Genomic DNA, 22836 nt, shown 5'->3' on the forward strand with positions numbered 1-22836 from the left:
GATGGGCAAATAGTCTGAACAGAAATAAAGCCCTTTTCTATGTTCCACCCTTTATTCTGCCTTTTTCTATATTTATAACAGAAACGTTACGAGGAACTTTCTTGAGGGTAAGAGCTGAGGAACAGAATACAGTGGTACCTCGGGTTACAGACGCTTCGGGTTACAGACGCTTCAGGTTACAGACTCCGCTAATTCCAAAATAGTACCTCGGGTTAAGAACTTTGCTTCAAGGTGAGAACAGAAATCGCGTGGCGGCAGCAGGAGGCCCCATTAGCTAAAGTGGTACCTCAGGTTAAGAACAGTTTCAGGTTAAGAACGGACCTCCAGAATGAATTAAGTTCTTAACCTGAGGTACCACTGTACATTGGAATACCTTCTTTGGAAGTTTTAAGCAGAGGCTAGATGGCCATCTGTTGGGGATGCTTTAGTTGTCATTCCTGCATTGCAGGGGGTTGGACTAGATGACCCTTGGGGTCCCTTCCAACTTTGCAATTCTAGAATGCTGTTGCTGCCAGCTCCTTCCTAGAGCGAAGGTTTGAGATGCATTTGTACGTGTGTGTGCTTCCTGTTAACACAGAGCACAAGGAATTTTGCCCAAAGCAAAACATTTTCCTAGTAAAATCTCTCAGAGGGTTATGCAGCTCCTTTTATTAACATCCATTCCTTGCTTGCATCCTTGCTGTCTGAACACCAGTTTATAGCTTTTGTAATATGCAAGCCCTACTGTCAGATGATAAGCTCATCCCTCATTGAGTCTTCTCTCAGGAATATGGCATTTGACACATGCTTTTGTGTCATACCTGGTCTCCCCTGTGTCACCTGGATTGCTGGATTGGTGCCCTCCTTGCCTGGATTGGTGCCTTCCCTGCCTCCTGTGCAGTTCTGGAATGCAGCTGAGTGCTCAGCACTTAAACCTTTTAAGTGCTAATTGCTTAGTAATGAAATATTTAATTGCCAAGCAATTAACTTTTACAGGAAAGTGGCTGGTAGAAACTGTCTGTTCTGATGGAGGTGTTTAATAACTTGAGGTTCTCATAACTTGGCTTACCTGGCCAAAAACATGTGTGTGCCTGAATAAGAGACACGATGGGCAAAACTTTAATTTTGGAGCATAGTATAGTAGGGATTCATTTTAAAATGGCATTTTCCAGTTTTGATTTTAGTAACTTTTAGGTCACTGTGTCATTCAATCACTGTCATTGGGTGGCAAACCCATACCACTGAATCAGCTTGAGAGTGCTAAATTTTTGCTTGTGACTTTCGTATGTAGAAAACCTGTGGTCTACCGCTGTGCATGCATAGGAATCTGGAGACAATTTCAAGATACAGTGGTACCTCGGGTTACAGACGCTTCAGGTTACATACGCTTCAGGTTACAGACTCCGCTAACCCAGAAATAGTACCTTGGGTTAAGAACTTTGCTTTAGGATGAGAACAGAAATCGTGCTCCGGCGGCGCAGTGGCAGCGGGAGGCCCCATTAGCTAAAGTGGTGCTTCAGGTTAAGAACAGTTTCAGGTTAATAACGGACCTCCAGAGTGAATTAAGTACTTAACCCAAGTTACCACTGTACCTTCTCCACGCCAAAGTTTTTGGAGCTGGAGGAGAAGAGCAGGGAGTTGATTTGATGCTGGCTGGCGGAAGTGTTCCAAGTCATCTACAACCTTTCTCTCTAGCTTGCAGGTAGAGAAACGGGCAAGGATACTTCCACTCCCTGTGGAAACTGTGGAAACCATCACCTCTCTGTCCCCACCTCCAAGGTAGAAGCTGAGACTATTGCTGTCTTCGCCAGAAACTGAGGAGTAGAAATAGAACCTCTTGATAATGTCTATTTCACTTATTTTTTAATAGAAATGTTAAACATAAAACCATGCAATAAAACCTTTAAGACCAGAAATCAGCTGACTATTGTGGAAAGATGTTTTCTCAGTTGCCTGCGTAAGCCTGGCAGAATAGAGAGAATAATGTTGCACTGCAGTCATGCTAGTTGTATTTCTAGTGCGGGAACACATGATTCCCTTCGTAAGTTGTCCCCAGTGGTTCACCACCTGCTCATGGGGGATTTGCTAGTGCTTTCGAGAGATAGGTCTTGCTTGGGTCATGTATTTCTTTGGTAGGATGACATCCCTCCTGCCTAGTCTTTAAGTGGCAAGCCTTGACTGCAAGGGTAAGAATGCAGAGTTTGAAAATGTGATTGGGATGTAGAAAATCATCCCCAGAGCAATATAATCAGAAAGCTGGGGTTCCTTCAGAGTTCTGTGAGTCTGCATGCAGTTGGGTGACTTAAAAGCTGCTGGTTCCAGTTAGTTTTAAGCAAGTGAACTGTGGACAGGATTGCAGCCTTGACGTTCGCAATACCTGCAAGTACACCCTTCAGTGTATTCCATAAATAGCACCACACTACTTTTGATTCATTCCAAAATGCAGAACTTGCTGGGTTTAGGGAAACAAGTGGAGGAAAGAGGGGAAATAAAACAGGACTATGTGAATATTCACATAGTATTCATCAGCTAAATTTTTATTGGGTGCTGTGAAGTAGCCATAAAGTCCAAAGAAAGTCCCATGGGAGATGATTGATTAAAATGAACTTCCCTTTGCTTTGTGTTTCTAATTTCAATGACAGGTGGGATGGAATCCACATGTTCTCATTTATTTAAACTTTAACCTTCTCTATTTCCCTGCTCTGCCGCAACGAGAGAGTTGGAAATACCAGAAGTTTGTATAGGTAGGATCAGTCTTAAAGTGTTAATGGAACTTGTTCATAGCCCACTGCAGTTTTACCCAAGTAGAATCTGTTGAGTTTGTTACGTTTTTCAGATTGCAGCTGGCAATATGACATTTCAGGTAGTTAGATGGAAGGAGTGGAATCCAAAGAGAAGCAAAGCAAAAACTCACTCCTTTCTCAGAGCTGTTCGTAATATTTTACCTAGGATTATTGTTGGCATCCGTCTGTCTTGGGAGAAAGTGGAAGAGTGTACCTTCGGGGGTAAAGTCAAACAGTTGGAGAGTTTCAGCGCCTGTTGTGGCTGTAGAGACTGATATAGGAGAGACATGTTTTGTTGCAGTCGGGGCAGATGAAGGTATCTAGTTGTGCTGCTACAGGTGCACCACAGCGCTTCTCTCTGTGGTTCCTCCCAGCGGTCATTCCTCCTCTGGTCACTGCTACAGATACACGACCTGACTGTCTTTCATGAGGCACTGAGATAATCTGCAAGTAATTCCCATTTGGTGGGGTTAATATATAACCTATAATTTGAATGATTAGCATTTAAGTAGCACTTCTAAAATGTTCAGCACTCTTCACCTTTGTTTCCTGCAATCCTTAACAACAGCCTTGCAAGGTATTATCACTGTGCCTGATTTATTCTTTTTAAAAATCTCTTAATCTAGGAAGGACAAGTTTCAGTAATCATTTCAAATCTTCATATATTTCTATGTGAATGAATGCAAACGTATGAAGAAAAAGTTGTTCTTTCTTCGTTCCTAGCTATTGTGGTACATGTATGAATTGGAGGCATTTCTACCTTGGTGTGTGAGAAAAGGACAAAATCTTCTCCAGGCACCTGTTATTCCCCCCCCCCTTTAAAAAGCTGCTGTTTGAGAAAAAAAGTTGCATATCCAGTTAATTGGGGATATTATTTTAGTTTATTGGTTTTGCCAGTAAGTTATGTAATGTTGGAATCCTATTCCTGGGAATAAGCCCGTTCTGGAGGCCCGTTCTTAACCTGAAACCATTCTTAACCTGGCGCTCTTTCGCTAATGGGGCCGCTGGCGCACGACTTCCGCTCACATCCCGGGGCAAAGTTCGCTACCAGGAGCATCTACTTCCAGTTTAGCGGAGCTCGTTACCCGAAGCGTTCGTAAGGAGGATGGTACATAACCCGAGTTCCACTGTACAGGGTTTCATCCAAAGTCGTTTCATTTCCTCTCCTTCCCCTGCCGCCCCCCACATCTTCTTCAGTGGGTACACAGGATGGGAGCTGGAAAGGAGAGGAAAGTTTGTTTCTTCTAGTGCAAGTCTCTTGTGCTAGTAAAACGTTGGAGACGGCCCACCACGAATACAAACATGTCACAAATGTCATATTTCGAGATGTACACAATTGTAGACGCTATAATAACAAGTGAGAATCTTCTTTTTTCATTAAGTGTTATGTCTCATAGCGACCATATATTTTGGTCTTGGATATGATTAAGCTTCTGTAGAATTACAAACGGTTAAAAGGAACCACCGGGTCATACGGTTTAACGTCCAGCCTGTATGTAATGTGTGTACAGCAGTCTTCACATTTTTCTCTTGAGAAATCTCACAGTTCTCTGGAACACAGTGTGAACACTGCTGGTTTAGCCAGTGGGGGGAAAGAGATGGTCCGTCCCCCCGAATGCTGATTGAAATAAAATCTCTGACTTCTAAACAAAAGGGCAAGAATGCTGTGGAGCACTTTTTACCTACGATGCGGGGAGTGATCATTCAAAATAGCTGGATTAAAAACAAAACTGAGAATGAATTTCTGGATGGAGTAGAATCTGTCACTTAATACAAGAAATGGGAAGACTAAATACATGTGTTAATATTTATAAATGTAAGACTCTTTGTCGCTTGAGTTTGGTTTTAGATGTAACCTGTCAATATTTTGCTATCCGCACAGTTAGGAGCAGTGCCAGCCTTTCTGTCAAATGACACATGTGGCATTTCATCAAGTCTAGTCATCTGTTTTTAGCATGAAGAATGCCACTCACAACTTGGATGAAACAGAACCATCAAGAGTGTCTTGGCACAGTTTTTATAGTAGCAAGATTTTCGTCCCCAAAGTATACTAGACACCACTCTTGTTGCTCTTTGAACGAATTGTTTAATTTTGCTATGAAGCCGAATGTAAATTTCACATCACTTGCTGTTTTTATCCCAAGTAGCATGGAAATTGGTTTTCATTGCATGTTCATTTGAATGCATGCATGTTCAAGTTTCAAAGGCAAGCAGTTACCGTATTTTTCGCTCTATAAGATGCATCAGACCACAAGACACACCTAGTTTTTGGAGGAGGAAAACAAGAAAAAAAATATTCTGAATCTCAGAAGCCAGAACAACAAGAGGGATCGCTGCGCAGCGAAAGCAGCAATCCCTCTTGCTGTTCTGGCTTCTGGGATAGCTGCGCAGCCTGCATTCGCTCCATAAGACGCACACACATTTCCCCTTACTTTTTAGGAGGGAAAAAGGGAGTCTTATAGAGCAAAAAATACGGTACCTTGATTTTTCTCCCTTACATTTCCTAGGATTATGTCCATCAGGCATTGTAACAAGCTTCAATTTCTAAGTGTCTTTGGCAGTCATACTACATGGAAACTTAGACATGGCCTGCTCTTAATCTATAATCCTTGATAATTTAGGGGAAGAGCCGATAGATTATGCTGCTCTTACCAGAAATGCTTCATGTATAGGTTTAGCCTGAAGCATTCCAGTATCATCAAGGAATAGGAACAGTTGCTCAAGTAGTGAAGGACTCCTGCCAATCCAGAGTTCTGATGAGTAAATATCATATTTGCAATAAAATGTACCATACTGTGTCCACAATGTGCACCCATAGCTTTTCTTTTCTGATTTGCTTTCAACACAAAATGAGTGGAGTTTGTATTAAATGACCTCCTTCCCCACAGGTGTTCAAACGAGACCCTTTGGTAGTTCCCTCACCCCCAAAAGCTCAGGTGGGGGGTGTTCTGGGAGAGGGCCTTCTTCGTGGTAGCCTCATTGTGGTACTACCTCCTCACAGAGATGTATCTGGCATCTGCATTGTACAGCTTTTGGCAAATGCTGCAGACACACTTCTTTACCCCGGCTTTTGACACCAGAGATGCATATTTTTAGGACTTACCTTATTTATGCGATTGTAAGTTGTTCTAACCTGTTTTAATCTTTTGTTTTAATTGTAACCTGCCCTGGGACCTGGGAAGTTATAATAGTAACAACAAGTAGATTGATAGTTTTGCTCATTTTTCTCAGAATCGTTTATTGTGTTCAGGTGGCTAGATTCAACAGGGAGTGCATCACAAGGTGTCATAGGAAACAGTTGAGTTGCTTACAGGTAAATACTTGCCTCTTTAGAGGCTTAGGGTTCGTGTCATTTTTAAGTTGTGATGCTGCTTATTATGTTACATATTTTATGAGAATTATTTTTAATGTTCTTGCTTATATGTGTTTCATATTGCTTATCTTGTGGTAAACAATTACTGTGACCAGTTTTGGTGAAGGGCTGTGTATCTTTTTTAAAATTTTATTTCAGTTTGTATGCATGCCCAAAGTGACTCGCAACACAACAGAAATGCAATTTAGTACATCCTTACAATAACACTTGAATACTAGTTTCTTTGAGAACATAATGACAATCCAAACAACTCACTTTGCTAATATTAACGTTACAACATTTTAAATTATTAGAAAACAAGCCATTAATCATTAACACATATCAGTTTTTATCTTTTTTTAAAAAATACTTTTTATTAAGTTTTCAAAAGCAAACTCAAAGAAGAACGTAAGTCAAATTTCCAAAAACAAAGTCTACTTAAACATAAACTCTTGCATTTTTATCACTCAATCAGTCACAATTATATACTATCAATAATAAAACCAGCAGACACTGCCTGGTAGCACTATATCAAATGATTTAAAGGTAACAAAGTGTGTAATTCTTTTTTTGAAGGCTAAAAATTAAAGTGCACACAGTTCCTATCAGTTTGGTCCTATTTTATGAAATGCATAGCAGTTAATAAATTTGCACTAGAAAATGCATAAAGAGGCTAAAAGTTAAAGTACTTCATAGCAGCTTGATCATATACCATCGAGTGCTCAAACATAAGTCTCATTACTCCTCACAGGGAGCTGCCCTCCTGCCAACACTAAATGGCTTCAATCACTTCTCCATTCTGACCTCTCGAGGGCTGGGCAATATCTGGTTTTCAACTCCGCAATCTATCACCAGCTAAACATCACAATATAATGGTAGATCACAGTATCTGAAATAAGGATGGAGCTATATAGAGGCATTGGCTGGCTTCACGGTTTGCCCCACATTGTGATTTTTGCATAGTGCACACATCGTGATTTGCAATATATTGCCAGGTCAAAAAACGATGAAGCCGATAACATGATACAAACTTCAAACCGGTTTTGGATGATATATTGATATATTGCCCAGCCCTAGTCCTCTCACTGCTGATTCCTATTGAAGGCATCAGATATGCACCCTAGGTTTTTGTGGTTACATGAAATCAACCTGCTTCTCCCATGGGGAGACCCCACCCAACACCCCTCCTTTCCCTGCCTCCCATGCAGAGAGGGGAATCTACGCCAATACAGTGGTACCTCAGGTTGCAGACGCTTCAGGTTACAGACTCCGCTAACCCAGAAATAGTACCTCGGGTTAAGAACTTTGCTTCAGGATGAGAACAGAAATCGTGCAGCGATGGCGCAGCGGCAGTGGGAGGCCCCATTAGCTAAAGTGGTGCTTCAGGTTAAGAACAGTTTTAGGTTAAGAACAGACCTCCGGAACGAATTAAGTTCTTAACCCAAGGTACCACTGTACAGTAAGGACAGTGCCCCTGCCCCTCACTCCTCCCCCAAGGGAAGACCCTGCTGTCCCTTCTGGGGACACCTTCCTTCAACTTGGCCTTCCCAAGGAAGTATCTCAGGTGTTGCTGGTCAGGAAATCCCAAGGGTTAGTGTTACTTCCCTGAGCTGCCCAAATGTTCTCACTGCCCTTAAAGCCCTGTCAGTCCTCAGCAGCACAGATGTTTCAGAAACAGGGAACAAACCATAATAAAAACCACCCGCCACCCCAGCTGAGAAGTTTCAGCCCCCGCTGGCAACTGTCAAGAGTTGCTGCTGCTATAAATCATTGAGATTTTGGAGTTTACGCTCTTGTGATCTATACCACACAACTCTGAAGGTCAGGAAGAACATTAGTACTTGTTGTCCTTCCTTGCGGGAAGAATGTGCCTGAAGGATCTCTCGCCCCCTCCGCAGCTTATGCTAAGAAGGAGCAAGGAATAGTTGGGCCTTGCAAAGATCTGTGGGTACTTCAGTCATTGACATAGATTAACACTGGGGGATAATCTATAAAAGCTTCATTTATAGGGCTAGTCAGCTATGGATTCTGTTCGTGGTGTGTTAATATACTTGGACTTAAAACAAAAGGGATAAGTCAAAGTGCATTAACAAACCACAAACAAAATCCATAGCTGGCTAGGTCTATAAATAAACTGTCGCAGTGACTACACAGCTTTTGCTAAATTGTTGCTCCTTTTCGCTTTGGGGTGCTTGGGTGATCAGCTCTGCAGTTGCTCTGTTTGCAAATACCTCGCCTCTCAAACGGCTCCGCTTTCGAATTTTTCGACTCCCGGACACTGAAAACCCGGAAGTAAATGCTCCAGTTTCCGATGCGGCTTCCTCTTGAGTGCAGGAAGCTCTTGCAACCAGTCGGAAGCTGCGCCTCGGTTGTCAAACGTTTTGGAAGCCAATCAGGCTTCCAGAATGGATTCCGTTTGACAACCGAGCTTTGACTGTATTTTTGCTGCCCCAACAACAGCAGTGGGACTGAGTAACAGAGAGCCACGATGCTTCTTGGTCATAGCCAAAGATCTGGGGGGTGGCAACGTTTGCCACTGGCAAAAATCTAAATTCAGTTTTTAGAATATTAGCTCACTGTGCCTCTGCTGAATAAAGGACTTGGATGTTGCAACAACTTTGGGGCCTGAGGGAAATAGAGGTACAGACAGCATGTGCAGGTGGGAGAGCAACTGCGGATATATGAGAGATAGAGGACTCAGCAAGTCATGGATATGCCTGTCTAGAAGTATGTGCAGCCTTGCTGCTTTGTCTTGAGCGCTTCTCCAGGCTGTTCTCCGCACAGCGAACTTCACATTGCACAGCTGACAAACTCAGTTGCTTGTGATGTAGTTTTCCATACACTGACTGGAGATGCCGCTTTGGGCTTCCTCTTTTCACACTCTTGCTTCAAAGCATGCATCTTAGAGGCAGTCTGTGTTTACGTGTGTGCGCGTGTTTTAAAAGCAGTTATTAAAAACTAAAGGGTGTAATTCAGTATTCATAGAATCAGAGCTGGAAGGATCATCTAGCCCAAATCCCTGCAGTGCGGGAATGTTTTGCCCAACATGGGGCTTGAACTCACGATCTTGAGATTGAGTCTCCTGCTGTACCAATTGAGCTATCCTGTTGCGCTAACACTACCGTTCCACCAGCACAGGCATTGCTGCTTGCCCCATGGAGCAATCTCCCCTCTCCTCCCCCTCTGCACTGTTCTGGGGGTCCTCCCAACCACCCTGAGTGGATTTGGGGAAGGTGCAGGGAGAGAAAACAGAGGAACGCCTGGTTAGAGTAGCAGGAGTCCTTCCTCTGGCTTCCGCTAGCGCACTGGGTTAGTTCGATCCAGCCCTATGTGTTGCCTTTTCACATCCATTTCAAGTGAAAGGAGGGAGAAAGGTTGTTTTCTGCTGCTCCAGAGAAGCGGACACGGAGCAATGGATCCAAACTACAAGAAAGAAGATTCCACCTAAACATTAGGAAGAACTTCCTGACAGTAAGAGCTGTTCGACAGTGGAATTTGCTGCCAAGGAGTGTGGTGGAGTCTCTGTCTTTGGAGGTCTTTAAGCAGCAGCTTGACAACCATATGTCAGGAGTGCTCTGATGGTGTTTCCTGCTTGGCAGGGGGTTGGACTTGATGGCCCTTGTGGTCTCTTCCAACTCTATGATTCTATGATTCTAAGTGGAGTTCAACAACAGTGGGTGTGTTCACACGTGATGATAATCCAGCTCCTGCTTTGCTTCTTCTGGCGAAAGCAGGATAAACGAAGCCTTGGCTTCCTGTTAGGTCTAAACCCAGGGATTGCGGGCTTTTGCCTTAACAAGCCACAGTTTCTACCCAGACTTTAGCTCAAATTGGACATGGAACATAAAAATGCAGATTATTAGCCACCCCCTTCTGGTTCATGCTCGTCCTCCTCTACATTTGCTACTTTGCAAATCCTCTCTTTGCATTTTCATCCTTCCTTTTTGAACTCTTATTTTCCCGCTCGCTCTGAATGCATGTACTCTCATGTGTCTGTTACAGAAGTGAGCAACTTATTCAGCACCAGATTAGAAATCTGCATATTTTAGATGCCTTTGAGCATGATTTACATATTTTCATGAATGTGACAGATGTTGAAGTATAGTTGGTAGACATATGGCATTTAACCTAAAATATTATTCTGAAATTGTTATCCACGGCTGTGAACAACATTGAATCAGCTGTTATGTCTTCCCTCTTCAGGCATTTCAGAATGCTTCTGCGAAGGAAATTCTCTTCCCACCTCTGCCATCAGGTCATGCCAGATTAGTTCCTTTTTCACTTTTCATATCAATCTCAAACCAGGAGGCTTATAATTGACAATATAGAAACAGAATCTTATCATTCATATAGCATTTTTAAGCACACTAACAAACTGTGAAATCACCACGTGGTTCTAAAATTTGAAACAGTCTGTAGCTTTCTTGAAACAAAGAGAAGCAAAATCGTACACTGAACGTTTGAATAAATTTAACTTTTGCCACAGCAAAGGGTGGAAATATGCAGCAGATCCTATGCACCTGCTACATAATTGGGAATATATATATATATATTATTTCCCTTTTTATTTATTGGGAGGGGGGGAATTATATACTACTGGCCAGCATGTACTGTGGGTGCTGAAAGGATTGGCTTGATTGCCTCTGTGATCTTCATCTGAAGCCCTTTTTTGTGTAGTTCCCCTGTGAGAGGTCTGGAGGATGGAAACACAAGAATGGGCCTTTTTTGCGGTGGCTCCCTGTTTGAGGAATGCTCTCCCCAGGAAAGCTCACCTGGTGCTTTCATTACATATCTTTAGACGCCCGGCGAAAATGTTCCTCTTCAACCAGGCCTTGGGCTGATTAATATTCTACAGCCTTTGGGATGTGTTTGGAGGGGGGCTTTGCTTTCTTTTTGTTTTAACTATTTGTTTTGGGCTTTTAGCCTGTATTTTTATCTTGTGAGCTGCCATGAGATCTTCGGATGAAGGGCGGAATATAAATTTAACAAACAAACAAACAAACAAACAGATAAATAAATAAATAAATACAATGCTGTGCCCAGAGGCTTTGCAAGTCTTTGGGTCACCTTCATAAGCAACCCCTTTTTATGCTGGGTTAGACTGTTTTGTCCGTCTAGCCCTGGACAGTCTCCATGAGGTCCTTCCCACCACCTGCAGCCTGATTCTTTTCATTGGCTGCTCCAGGGATTGAATTGTGGACGCTCTGTGTGCAAATCCATGTGCATGGATAGCTCAGTTGGTTAGAGCATTGCAGGGGGCTGGACTAGATGATCCTCAGGGTCCCTCCAACTCTAGAATTCTGTGGATTTACCACTAAGGCAGAGGTTTTCAACCTTTTTTGTGCCCATGGCTCCCTTGACCAACTACATTCTTTCTGTGGCACCCCTGTGGGGCTCAGGAGCCCAGTTATGTCATCCCTTGCCTGCAGCCCCTCACCCCTTCCCGAGCCCCCTCCCTTGTGGAGGGTTCCTTCAGCCTCCTCTCCTCTCCCCTCCTCTCTCCTTGGAAGTCCTCCAGGCAGCTGCCGCCACCACCCCTGGTCTCTGAGCTGCCCCAAAGAGAGGTGCCCCTCACACTGCCCCACAGGGGCCTGGGACTTGTCTATCCATTCCCAACAGCAAGGGCTGGTGGACTGGCTGGCTGGGCTTCCTTGCCTGCTTGCTTGCTTACACTGAGGCCGCTTCAGCTCCTGACATCCAGCTTCCCCTGGCCAGCCCCAGAGACACCATTCGCCTGTGGAGCTTATAGCCAGGGCAGCTGCAACAAACAGCCTTGCAAGCCTTTGTGAGGCAGAGATGCAAGAGGGCATCAGAGGAGGGAGGGAGGGAAGGAAGGAAGGAAGGAAGGAAGGAAGGAAGGAAAGAAAGAAAGAAAGAAAGAAAGAAAGAAAGAGGCCAGTGTTGCCCATGGCCCCCCTGACCTTCATTCAGGGCACCCCAAGGTGCCACAACACACTGGTTGAAAACCGCTGCTCTAAGGTATGATTTCTCCCCAAAGGAACAAGTTTGGATTTTCATGGATTTGGGCGAAGTTCGGTACTGTTCCTAGCTGTTCCTCTCTTGCTTCACTTCACCTTTAATCTGACTATTATTAAATCCTCAGGGTCACTTATCTTCCCATCGGAATAAAGCTTGGTGATTGTGTTATAGCGTCAATGAAAATGTGCTGTTGTCCTTGTGGGCTTTGTGCTTCTGCCAAGCGATTCAAGGCACTACTCACTTGGCCAGAAATTAAGCCTAGCCAGCAGTGCAAAACCCCAAAGGATTTAAATGCTTGCAATTAGAAGTGGGTTCTAAGGGAAGGTGCAAGCCTACCACAGCAGACTCCTGTGTAAGCGGTGAGCCTGCAACTACTGTGCCTGCATTCATATGTGCTTGCCTCATGGCCTTAAAATCAAACATTGCAGCAAAGGCAAGCGCCGGGTTTGATAACAGCTTAGCGTGTCCTATAATTTACCGTGGAGTGTGATTGCTTGACAGTGATATAATTGCTAGGATGGGGTCTGCACCCGCAGAGATTCAAGGGACCCATATGTTTGCAGCCACCGTATTCAACAAGAAATAAAATTTAAAAAGCTGCTTACTCTGCATACGCTTGCATTTTTGGTCTGACTGAAAAGATTACCAGCAGGTACGCCAATGGTTATGTGATAGCTGGAAAGATCAGCAGCTCTTTTTGGCACAGATTTCTAGAGCTGTGCAGTGAAGAAACTGCCAATTTCAGAAATGGCCCTTATTCATAGCTGTACTTTACTTTGCAAGGGAGGCAAAGACGTTGCTTATTCAAAGTTTTGTGCAATTAGAATGAGAAGCGTGTAGGGAAGGACTTCTGAGAGTTTGGACCTGTAACTTCTTTTTGCATTTTCAGTTAGTTTTTTACAGGATTTTTTAGGGACCAGGAGGAGGAGAGACTTCAGTTCCACTGTATAAAATATTCCAGGTGGTACCTCTGGGTTTTATTCTGCGGTGCTCCAGCGACTAGGGTTCCCCACCATGTTCCCAACCTGTCTTAAACCATATTCTAGGTCAGGGGGTGCAGAAGACAGATAGATTGATTTATTTGCAGTAAATCAGTAAGGTTTTCTATCTCTGTTGTCAAGCAACTTAAAAGCTTTCCCCTCCCAAATTAGGCTGACCAGAAAGAGGGGTGGGAGGGAGCGAACCAGGCGTGGGTTTGGGTGTGAAAACGGTCTTGTGAGATTACTTCTCATACTGGTCACAAACTCCTTGGCTGGGGATTTCCTAAATTCTTAGCGGAGCCACTGTTTTGCACCTGACTCTGATTGGTAGATGTCAGTGGAAAACAAGTAGAACCTGCATACCTAGAGCTTGCCCACTCCTGCTCCAGGGCTTTGTGTCACTCTTGACGAGGACTGCTCCACCCTCCTCCACTTTTGCCACTTGCACACACCAGACACCGGGCTTGGCCAGATTCAGCTCAAGGTGGGATACTGCGTGAAAGTCGAATTTTGACAGGTGCCAGGAGAAGCTCTCCCTAAAGCCACGAAAGCCCTCGCCAAATTTAACTTGACAAGTTTACTCATGGTGCCTGTATTTATCTACACAGTTACGTCTATACTAATTATACGCCAATTGGTTTTAAACTTGCTTGTCATGGTTTCCTCAAAGGACTCTGGGAATTGGGAGTGAATTGCCAGGGCCTCCTCATCATGCCAAGTGCAGCATTTATGTTTTATGATGATAGTTTGAGTGTTTCGTCACCAGGACGCTGGCAGCTCTCCTTAGCCTCCCTTGCCCAAATCACATTTGCTAGGAGAGAGAGGTTAGATGGCCAGTGTGTTGACTTCTACGCTGTTAATGCAGTTGATTAAGTGCCAGGTCCGTGGTGTAACTAGATGATGAAACTCGTCTCTGTACTTTTTTGACCTGGGACACATAAGTTTGCAATACTGTTCAAGTTAGGTAAAGGGAAGTAGACATAATCTTTATGGCCATGCTAGCATTAACTGGGATCAAAACTCAAGAATTGCTGTATTAGATAAGACCAGTAGCACATTCAAACCAGCATTCTCTCCTCTGCCCCTTATTAGCAGCTGCTATTTGTTCTAATAGCCTAATATACCACCACCTCCAGAGATTTAAAAGCTATTGAACAATCCTGATTTGGGTTTGATTAGGGACTTTGAAGATGCTGTCACATAAAATGGACTGCAAATTTCATACCTTAGTCCCAAAACAATTAATTGTCCTGGGGCATGTAAGCCATGTTTTTCAAAGCTATGGAACAAATCGTATCAATATGACCTGGCTTGAGAGCAGTACATGTGAAAAGGATCTTGGAGTCTTGGTTGACCACAGACTTGACATGAGCCAATAGTGTGACGCGGCAGCTAAAAAAGCCAATGCAATTTTGGGCTGCATCAATAGGAGTATAGCATCTAGATCAAGGGAAGTAATAGTGCCACTGTATTCTGCTCTGGTCAGACCTCACCTGGAGTACTGTGTCCAGTTCTGGGCACCACAGTTCAAGAAGGACACTGACAAACTGGAACGTGTCCAGAGGAGGGCAACCAAAATGGTCAAAGGTCTGGAAACGATGCCTTATGAGGAACGGCTAAGGGAGCTGGGCATGTTTAGCCTGGAGAAGAGGAGGTTAAGGGGTGATATGATAGCCATGTTCAAATATATAAAAGGAAGTCATATAGAGGAGGGAGAAAGGTTGTTTTCTGCTGCTCCAGAGAAGCGGACACGGAGCAATGGATCCAAACTACAAGAAAGAAGATTCCACCTAAACATTAGGAAGAACTTCCTGACAGTAAGAGCTGTTCGACAGTGGAATTTGCTGCCAAGGAGTGTGGTGGAGTCTCCTTCTTTGGAGGTCTTTAAGCAGAGGCTTGACAACCATATGTCAGGAGTGCTCTGATGGTGTTTCCTGCTTGGCAGGGGGTTGGACTCGATGGCCCTTGTGGTCTCTTCCAACTCTATGACGAAGCCTCAGTTTTGATGCAGTGTGTCCCACTAGGTTCCTATGGAGGTAGTGCAGAATTCAGCCTGCCACTTGATGTATTGGTGCTGTGCTGTCACCATAAAGGTGTGGTTCTTGAAAGCTTTAAATCGTATGCAAAACATTCCAAATTACGGTGGATTGTATCCAGTGCTTGGTGAGGGGAGTTCCGCCTTACTTTGCTCTCTTGTGTGCCTCCACCCTGTGCTGCGGAGTCTCACCCAACCCTCTGGAGCAGGTTTTGAGGATGCATGGACAACTGTTGGGGGGGGGGCAGGCAGGGAGTCAGTGATGCAACTGCATCCTAATACGGAAGTGCAGGGATTTCAAAATAAAAGAAATTCAGCCAGGGGAATGAGCTTGGAAGCAGTTCCTCCCCGCCCCCCCAAGACAAACCACAGTTAACATTCTTCTAAACCAATATATTCTACAGATACTCTTTGCTTGTTTAAACCAATAAATCATAGTTGACCTCACAACATGCTTTGTGAACTTGGCTTGTTTCAGCTAGCGATAGTTAAAATTAACCATGGTTTAAGGTTCAAATACAGCACTAAACTGTTGTTAATTGAAACTGGAAGCACAAGTTTCCAGTCTTCCTGTGGTCATGTCAAAAGAGGGAAGGGGGAGACACAAACTCAAGATTTGAGCATGTAACAAACCATTGTGTCCAGATTTGGCCGATATGTGCAGAGTAGGAGAAAATAAATTCCATGTTTATTTGCTAAAATGCAGCCTAGAGTTTGGTATTTGTAGAGTTTGGTACATGGCAAATAAGAAATGCATGTAGGCTTGCCAAGTTGCAATGTTTTGTTTTTTGCCCGTTTTAATGGACTTTCATGGTTTAAGAACTGTCTTTCACATTCTGTCATGGGTTCACAGTTTATGGAATTCTTGGTGCAAGTCACTTTAAATGTTCTCCCTCTGTTGAGAAAATCTAATGAATGATCTGCGCCAAGATTGAGATAGCTGAATTGTCCGTCAGCGGAACAGCAACAGGGCTTCAAAATGAGCCACATACTTTTAACAGAAAGAGTTGTCTTTGCCCAGCATTTCTAAAACTTGTTCACCCTTGAGGTCATATTCAAGCAAAAAAAAAAAAAGGGTACATCAGCAGCCTAATCTTTCCAAGCCTAAATGTAGGAAGTAACCTTGTCACTGGCCTAATATTAGAGGTTATTCTAAGTAAAGGAGGGGGTGGAGAGGAATAGATTTGTTTCAGTTGCCATTGACTTCCTCCAGGCAGTCTAAATATTGTACGGTGGTACCTCGGTTTACAAACTTAATCCGTTTCGGAAGTCCGTTCTTAAACCAAAACCGTTCTTCAACCGAGGCACGCTTTCCCTAATGAGGCCTCCTGCCGCCGGTGCCCTTCCACCGTTCAGATTCCGTTCTTAGACCGAGGTAAAGTTCTCAAACCGGGACACTATTTCCGGTTTTGCAGAGTTTGTAAACCGAATCGTTCTTAAACCGGACTGTTCCTAAACCAAGGTACCACTGTACAGTGGTACCTCAGGTTACATACGCTTCAGGTTACAGACTCCGCTAACCCAGAAATATTACCTCAGATTAAGAACTTTGCTTCAGGATGAGAACAGAAATTGTGCAGCAGTGGTGCGGCAGCAGCAGGAGGCCCCATTAGCTAAAATGATGCTTCAGGTTAAGAATGGATCTCCGGAACGAATTAAGTACTTAACCACTGTACCACAGTTTGGGTTGTTTCTTACCATATGGAAGAGCCCCCCCGAATCAAGAAGCCGTAAGATAATAGAAACAGAAAGGCAATAGCCCTGTAGTAGTTGGACTTTGGATGCGGGTGGCGCTGTGGGTAAAACCTCAGCGCCTAGGACTTGCCGATCGTATGGTCGGCGGTTCGAATCCCCACGGCAGGGTGCGCTCCCGTCGTTCGGTCCCAGCGCCTGCCAACCTAGCAGTTTGAAAGCACCCCTGGGTGCAAGTAGATAAATAGGGACCGCTTACCAGCAGGAAGGTAAACGGCGTTCCGTGTGCTGTGCTGGCTCGCCAGATGCAGCTTTGTCACGCTGGCCACGTGACCCGGAAGTGTCTGCGGACAGCGCTGGCTCCCGGCCTCTAGAGTGAGATGAGCGCACAACCCTAGAGTCTGGCAAGACTGGCCCGTACGGGCAGGGGTACCTTTACCTTTAGTTGGACTTTAGAAGGAGAAACAACAGTTTGGGCTTTGTTGTACCTGTGCTGCCTCTTTTGAAGATATAGAGGCTTCCATTCTACCTTTCAGCAGATAAAATGTGCAGAGGTTTCAAGGACAAGCTACACATTTGATGCTGTCTCAGGGTGGACCCTGTGCTTTTAACCGAAAGCAACCTTGAATGAAGGCTCTGGGAGAGGGAGGTGGAGTTATGATTACCTGCACCTTTTCTAATTAAGAGCAAAAAAGCACTGGTATCTTTGAGAGACTTTCCCTCCTGTATTTAAAGGGAAGAGCAGGCTCTTCTGGGTGTCCTCTTCCTATCAGATGTGATGCATGTATTTGATTACGACTGATGTACAAAATGTGTGGCAGGCGGCAGGCCTCAAGTGGAAGCCCCTTGAACAAGTGGGGAGCGGCTGCAGCCGTTCTGCACCTGTGGAATGCCGGTTTCTGTTCCTCAGAGCCCTGTTGCTTGTCTCTTTCAAAATAGGAAGTTTCCATGTGGCGCGCTGCATTATTCTGGATGTTTTCTCAAGTGGGTCGCAAAACGCTGGAGGGCAAGAGATAAATCCACAAATCATGCAAACGCTAACCCTGAAGCGCAGAGCTGCAAAGATGCCTCATCTAACCTATCTGATAAACCTTTCATAATCTAGCCATCCAAGATGCCGTCTTGTGGGTGGCCGTTTCCTACTTCCACATAGGCCCACAAAGTTTCACTATCCTGCCCGCCCCCCACAACACACCTGCATTCTTGATATGTGCCTAAAGATGGTAGAGGGCGAACCACCTTTTTTAAAGTGTGCGCGGTTCTTTCTTAGAATCATAGAATTGTAGAGCTAGAACATACAAGGATCGAACCTGCAACCTTGGTGTTATCAGGGCCACACTCTAACCCACTGGGCTATCCAGGCTCCAGGCTCTTGCCACATGCAACCGAGTGAGGTGGCTATTAACAAGCACACCTTTATTCTTCCCGCATGCCTCTGTTTACTATGACTGCCTGAAAGCAACATATTCCCACCTTCCTTCTCGCGGTCTCTGCAGCCCATTTCTGACACTGCGCACAGTGCACTTTCACTCAGGCCCATCGCATTTCCCACAGGGTTTCCGTGGCCCAGGCCACCACCACTCTGTTCCCTTCTGGTGCTTTTTGTGCAGATAGAAGCTCAAATTGATTATGAGCCGGTTTTTAGAGCTTTTTAACAGCATTTATTAAACATGAATTAAAACGACACACTCCAGGATCCCAATTCCCATACGACAGCTTAAATTTCTAAAGCAGCTTGCCACAAAATAGCTGCTTCTGCTGAAGAGCCGTGTTCGATTATTAACACAGATGGCAAGAAAGGGGGAAATGGGGGTGTTCAGTACTTTGTGTCCCATATGGTGTTGTGTTTACACAAAAACACACACACGGGGCTGCCATTTTGGCTCATGTTGCCCTCCAACCCTCCTCAGTGCACACCCCACCCTGTTGCCAGTCTCCTGCCCTTTACACCTCACCAGGGCACTGCCACTCTCCCATGGCAACCCCCTATACCAGGCACCCCCAAACTTGGCCCTCCAGCTGTTTTGGGACTACAGCTCCCATCATCCCTAGCTAACAGGACCAGTGGTCAGGGATGATGGGAATTGTAGTCCCAAAACAGCTGGAGGGCCGAGTTTGGGGATGCCTGCCCTACACCTTTCCTTTCCCACCCCACAAAGCTATCAAGCCCCCTTTTAACCTTTCCAACCTCACTTCTGGGGTTGCTTCTCTCTCATATTCTACATCCCTGCTTTGTATCCTTGCATCACGTTCACGGCTGCTCCCCAGTCATTTTCTCTAACCTCCCCGCCTTGCACACATATCACCCCCATGTTAGCCTCCTGGATCTCCCCCCCCCCCATTGTAACTACTGGCCCTCCTCTTCCGCAGCTTGCTTAGTACTAGGGGTTTCAACTTCCACCATTATTCCCATGTCCCTCCCCCTCTCCTCTTTCCCTAACACCTTGCAAGGCTCCCTGTGTGCAAAGTGGGCTCCTTTGAACATGTGCAGAGTTCCTTTCCTCCCTCTCACTGTGTTTTTATTACACCATCCCGTGGCTGAACTCCTTAGTATACTGTGTGTGTGTGTGTGTGTGCGCGCACACACACACACACACATACGCACATATCTATATCTGTATCTATATATCTATATATCTATATCTTTATCTATATCTATCTATCTCTGCTACTCCCTTCCGGACAAATGCATACTTGCGCTCATCCCTTTCTATCTCTCATCGAAAGAGACAACCAATTCTTCCATCCCCCCCCCCAAAAAAAGTGGGTTTTCCCACTTCTGTGGGAGAACTGCAAGTGAAAAATTCTCGTTGGAAACAGGGGTAGATGTGGTTTTAATGAAGTAACTACATCATAAATAGCATTCACCCAGCTGACGTGATTGAGGTAGCCCACATCTGAGAGAAGAAAGGGAGGCTTAGTAGTAAGGCGTTGGGCCTTTAGCCTTGCGTATAATTATCAAGCTCCTCAATTTGAAATAAAACCCCATCTTAATGTATCTAGGTTCTTAATTTGACCGAAAAGCTCTCCCTTGCTGAAAGGGTCCGCATTTTTTCCCTACAGGGCAAATGCTTCTAAAACATATCCCTGCCATCTCTTGGTGTATTGTGCGATATTCTCAACCCGTGATATTAAGACATTTTCCTCTTTGTTCTCAGGGGTGGACATTGATCCTATGACGCATGCCCGGAAGAAACAGCTCTTACTTCTGAAACACTCAGCTGGTTCTGCTGGCCAAGCTTTGTCACCGATTGACGGTGAGAGAATGGATAGGACTGAGGCGGAGGATTGCGAGCGAGGCAATGGCGCTGAGGGGCAAACCTGCCAGAGTCGATTTGCAGGCGTGAATAAAAGCAGGAATTTGCAGGAACTCAGAAAGACGTATCCATTGAGAAAACGCCTCAGCTCACCCGTGGATAAAAAAACATGCTCCGTGCTCCTCACTAGATTGGAGGATGTTGCCGGATCCCTGTCGGAGGAGACTCAGAGTGGGATGAAGAGAGGTCTCGCCCATTGTATGGATGACTTCAGACCCGCCTGCCTTCCGGATCGCGTTCAGGTCGTGAGAGCAGCGAAACAAGAGCCATCGGCAGGGAGGTGCACAATATCGTGTTCTGGGACCGGGCTGCAGGGAAGCGATGCTTGTCTTGCAGAACCCAGGAAGCGCAGGTTAGCCTCGCTGAACGCAGAGGCAGTCAACAACCTGCTTTTTGAACGGGACGACGGCTTAATAACCGGCCGGCGTTTCCGGAAAGATCCCCCCAAAGTCGGCGGAGTTTGTTGCACTAAGAATATCTGCTGCAGTACTCAGGGCGCTTGGCCCTCGGTGGAAAAGCAGAGCTCCAAGGCAGCAAAGGGAAAGAACCAAAACCGACCGAGTCCGAAGTGTGCTCCTCAGCCGCTGGATGGTGTCGTCGACGGGAAAGGGCGGGAGGATGGCGGGATTTCCTACCACCCTGCTCCAAAGAGAGTGGCCAGTCTCAACGCCGCGGCGTTTCTGAAACTGACCCATGAGAAAGACCAGCCGCTGAAGCCCAGGAGTAAATCCACTGGGGAAAAAGAGAGCAAGCCTGAAAACCACGGTTCCAAATCTAAGCTCAAATGGGCCAAAGCCAGTGGGAAAAACTGCGTTAAATCCAAAAAGGAAACGTCCAGTGTAAACATAGAAGGTCATCATAGCTGGCAAGGAGTCGCTGAGGGCGTATTTACAAAAGCAGCCCATCAGGATCCTCCTAGAATTTTGGGGGAAACGGAGTCTGTCAGTTACGAGCCACAACCTAACTCTTGCGAAGGCCCGGAGGGTTTCTATCACAGACTGCCTTTGCTCATGGGTGGGCAAGCCTCTATGAAACCTGAATATGGAAGACCCGGAGAGAAATCTCCGACTCCCAAGCAGGAATTTCATCAGCCTTCCTTCCCAGTACCTCAGTTCCACCCTTTGCCCGTGCCAGGAAACCATACGGATTGTGGCTGCCTCTACGAATCGTCGGACTTGACTCCATTGAATGGGTTTTATGTTTATTATGGCCAAAGCGGATACAATGATTACACTCACTGCTCTGTTTACCCGAAGGATGAGCTGTCCCAGGCGACGGGTTGCGAGGGGCTTTTGGTGTCTCCGGGTTCTTTACCGCCAGACCCCTCGTTTCAGCCATTTCACTGGTGTAGCTCTCCCTACTGTTGTGGGGAAGGACCGGCAATTAACAGTTACAGCCTTTGTGGAGTTATGCACGTACCGGAGAGCAGAATCAGTACTGTGCACGCAGGGCGGAACTGCTACCCTTATAAGATGCCTTTTGCAGCAGGTAAGTCTGAAATGGGATTTCCCCACGCCTTAGAAAAAGAAAAACTTGGCTGCTCATACTTAAGAGTACTTGAGGCTTTACAATGTGGGTTGCCGGCTTTTTACTGTAGCCTGTTGAGAATGAATTAGCTTTGCCTCCATGATCAGATGCTGGGATACTGTGCTGGCCTTGACATTTACATTCCTTGAAGCGACTGTCTCATCTTACTTCCTAGCATGACCTGTCTTGCAGCGATATGTTTTAATGGTTGCCCATAGCAGCCCAGTTTCTCCTACCAGATGGCTTGAACTGAATTCTGTTTGCAAGTGGGGTACACATACCGTGTGCCGTATTTGCTGTGTGAGACGAAAGGCTTGCAGACTTACAGGTTGTCCAATGTGGGTATTCAGCTTCAGGGTTTTTCCCCTCAGAAAAATTCATTTATGAAAAGAACCTGAGTAGAAATGTAAAATTTCCTGAAATTTTGAAACCGTGGGGGGGGGGGAATTTGGAGAGTTTTGTTTTGTTTTTTTGGAGAGGGGAATTCAGGGAGTAATGTTTGGGTTTGGGTAAGTAATGTTTCGGTTTTTAGCATCCTGTACACTTTGAAAGTCATTTGGGTACTTTAGGAACATAAAATATATCATGTTCAACTTTGCCATTACTTTATGATGTTTGGTATATTAGAAATGCCATTTATTCAGACTATAATGACGTATTGAATTTCCTTTTTTTTAAAAAAGCTATGCTGCGCTATAAGGAACATGGCATCTCTCATTTTACCAGTTGGTGAGGAGTAGGCAAACCCCCCCCCCAAATAAAAACAGGATAAACCATCAACATTAGAGTAAAGAAAGAAAATTACTATGGTTTGTATTCAACTAAGTCCTACTCAAGAGCATACCCATTGAAATGAATGAGCCTAAGTCAGCCAGGCTTCTTTCAGTCCCCCACATCACTCATTTCCATTGAAAGAAATGTGAAGGCCGATGGGGGAGAGGAACCAAGACTCAATGAATATTACATGAAATTTAATCAGTCTCATTTTCTGAGCTATTATTATCAGCTTCTGCTTTTTCATATTTGTCATCATATCCATCAAGCACTTCTAAAACTTGAAGTAATGCTTGGATTGAAACAAGTTTCTCTATCCTTTCACATGTCATACCCCAAAATTTTTCAATTTGGGTAGGGGGAATAAAAAAAAAGAAGGCTTTGCAGGAAAATGAAAGCAAAACACTCCCCCCCCCCC

The 22836-nt window shown here is 45.0% G+C and overlaps 1 protein-coding gene across 1 annotated transcript in view; it reads left to right on the plus strand.

Moving 5' to 3' along the window:
• The window catches only part of BAHD1 (bromo adjacent homology domain containing 1), a 68224-nt gene that overhangs the window by 22501 nt on the left and 22887 nt on the right, over positions 1-22836 (plus strand). Inside the window, exon 2 of the mRNA XM_028722640.2 lies at positions 19959-21605. Coding sequence (XP_028578473.2) covers positions 19976-21605 — 1630 coding nt within the window. The 5' untranslated portion in view covers positions 19959-19975. The remainder of the gene's footprint in view (positions 1-19958; positions 21606-22836) is intronic.

The sequence above is a fragment of the Podarcis muralis genome, chromosome 1 (assembly GCF_964188315.1).
Source record: "Podarcis muralis chromosome 1, rPodMur119.hap1.1, whole genome shotgun sequence".
NCBI classification, from domain to species: domain Eukaryota; kingdom Metazoa; phylum Chordata; class Lepidosauria; order Squamata; family Lacertidae; genus Podarcis; species Podarcis muralis.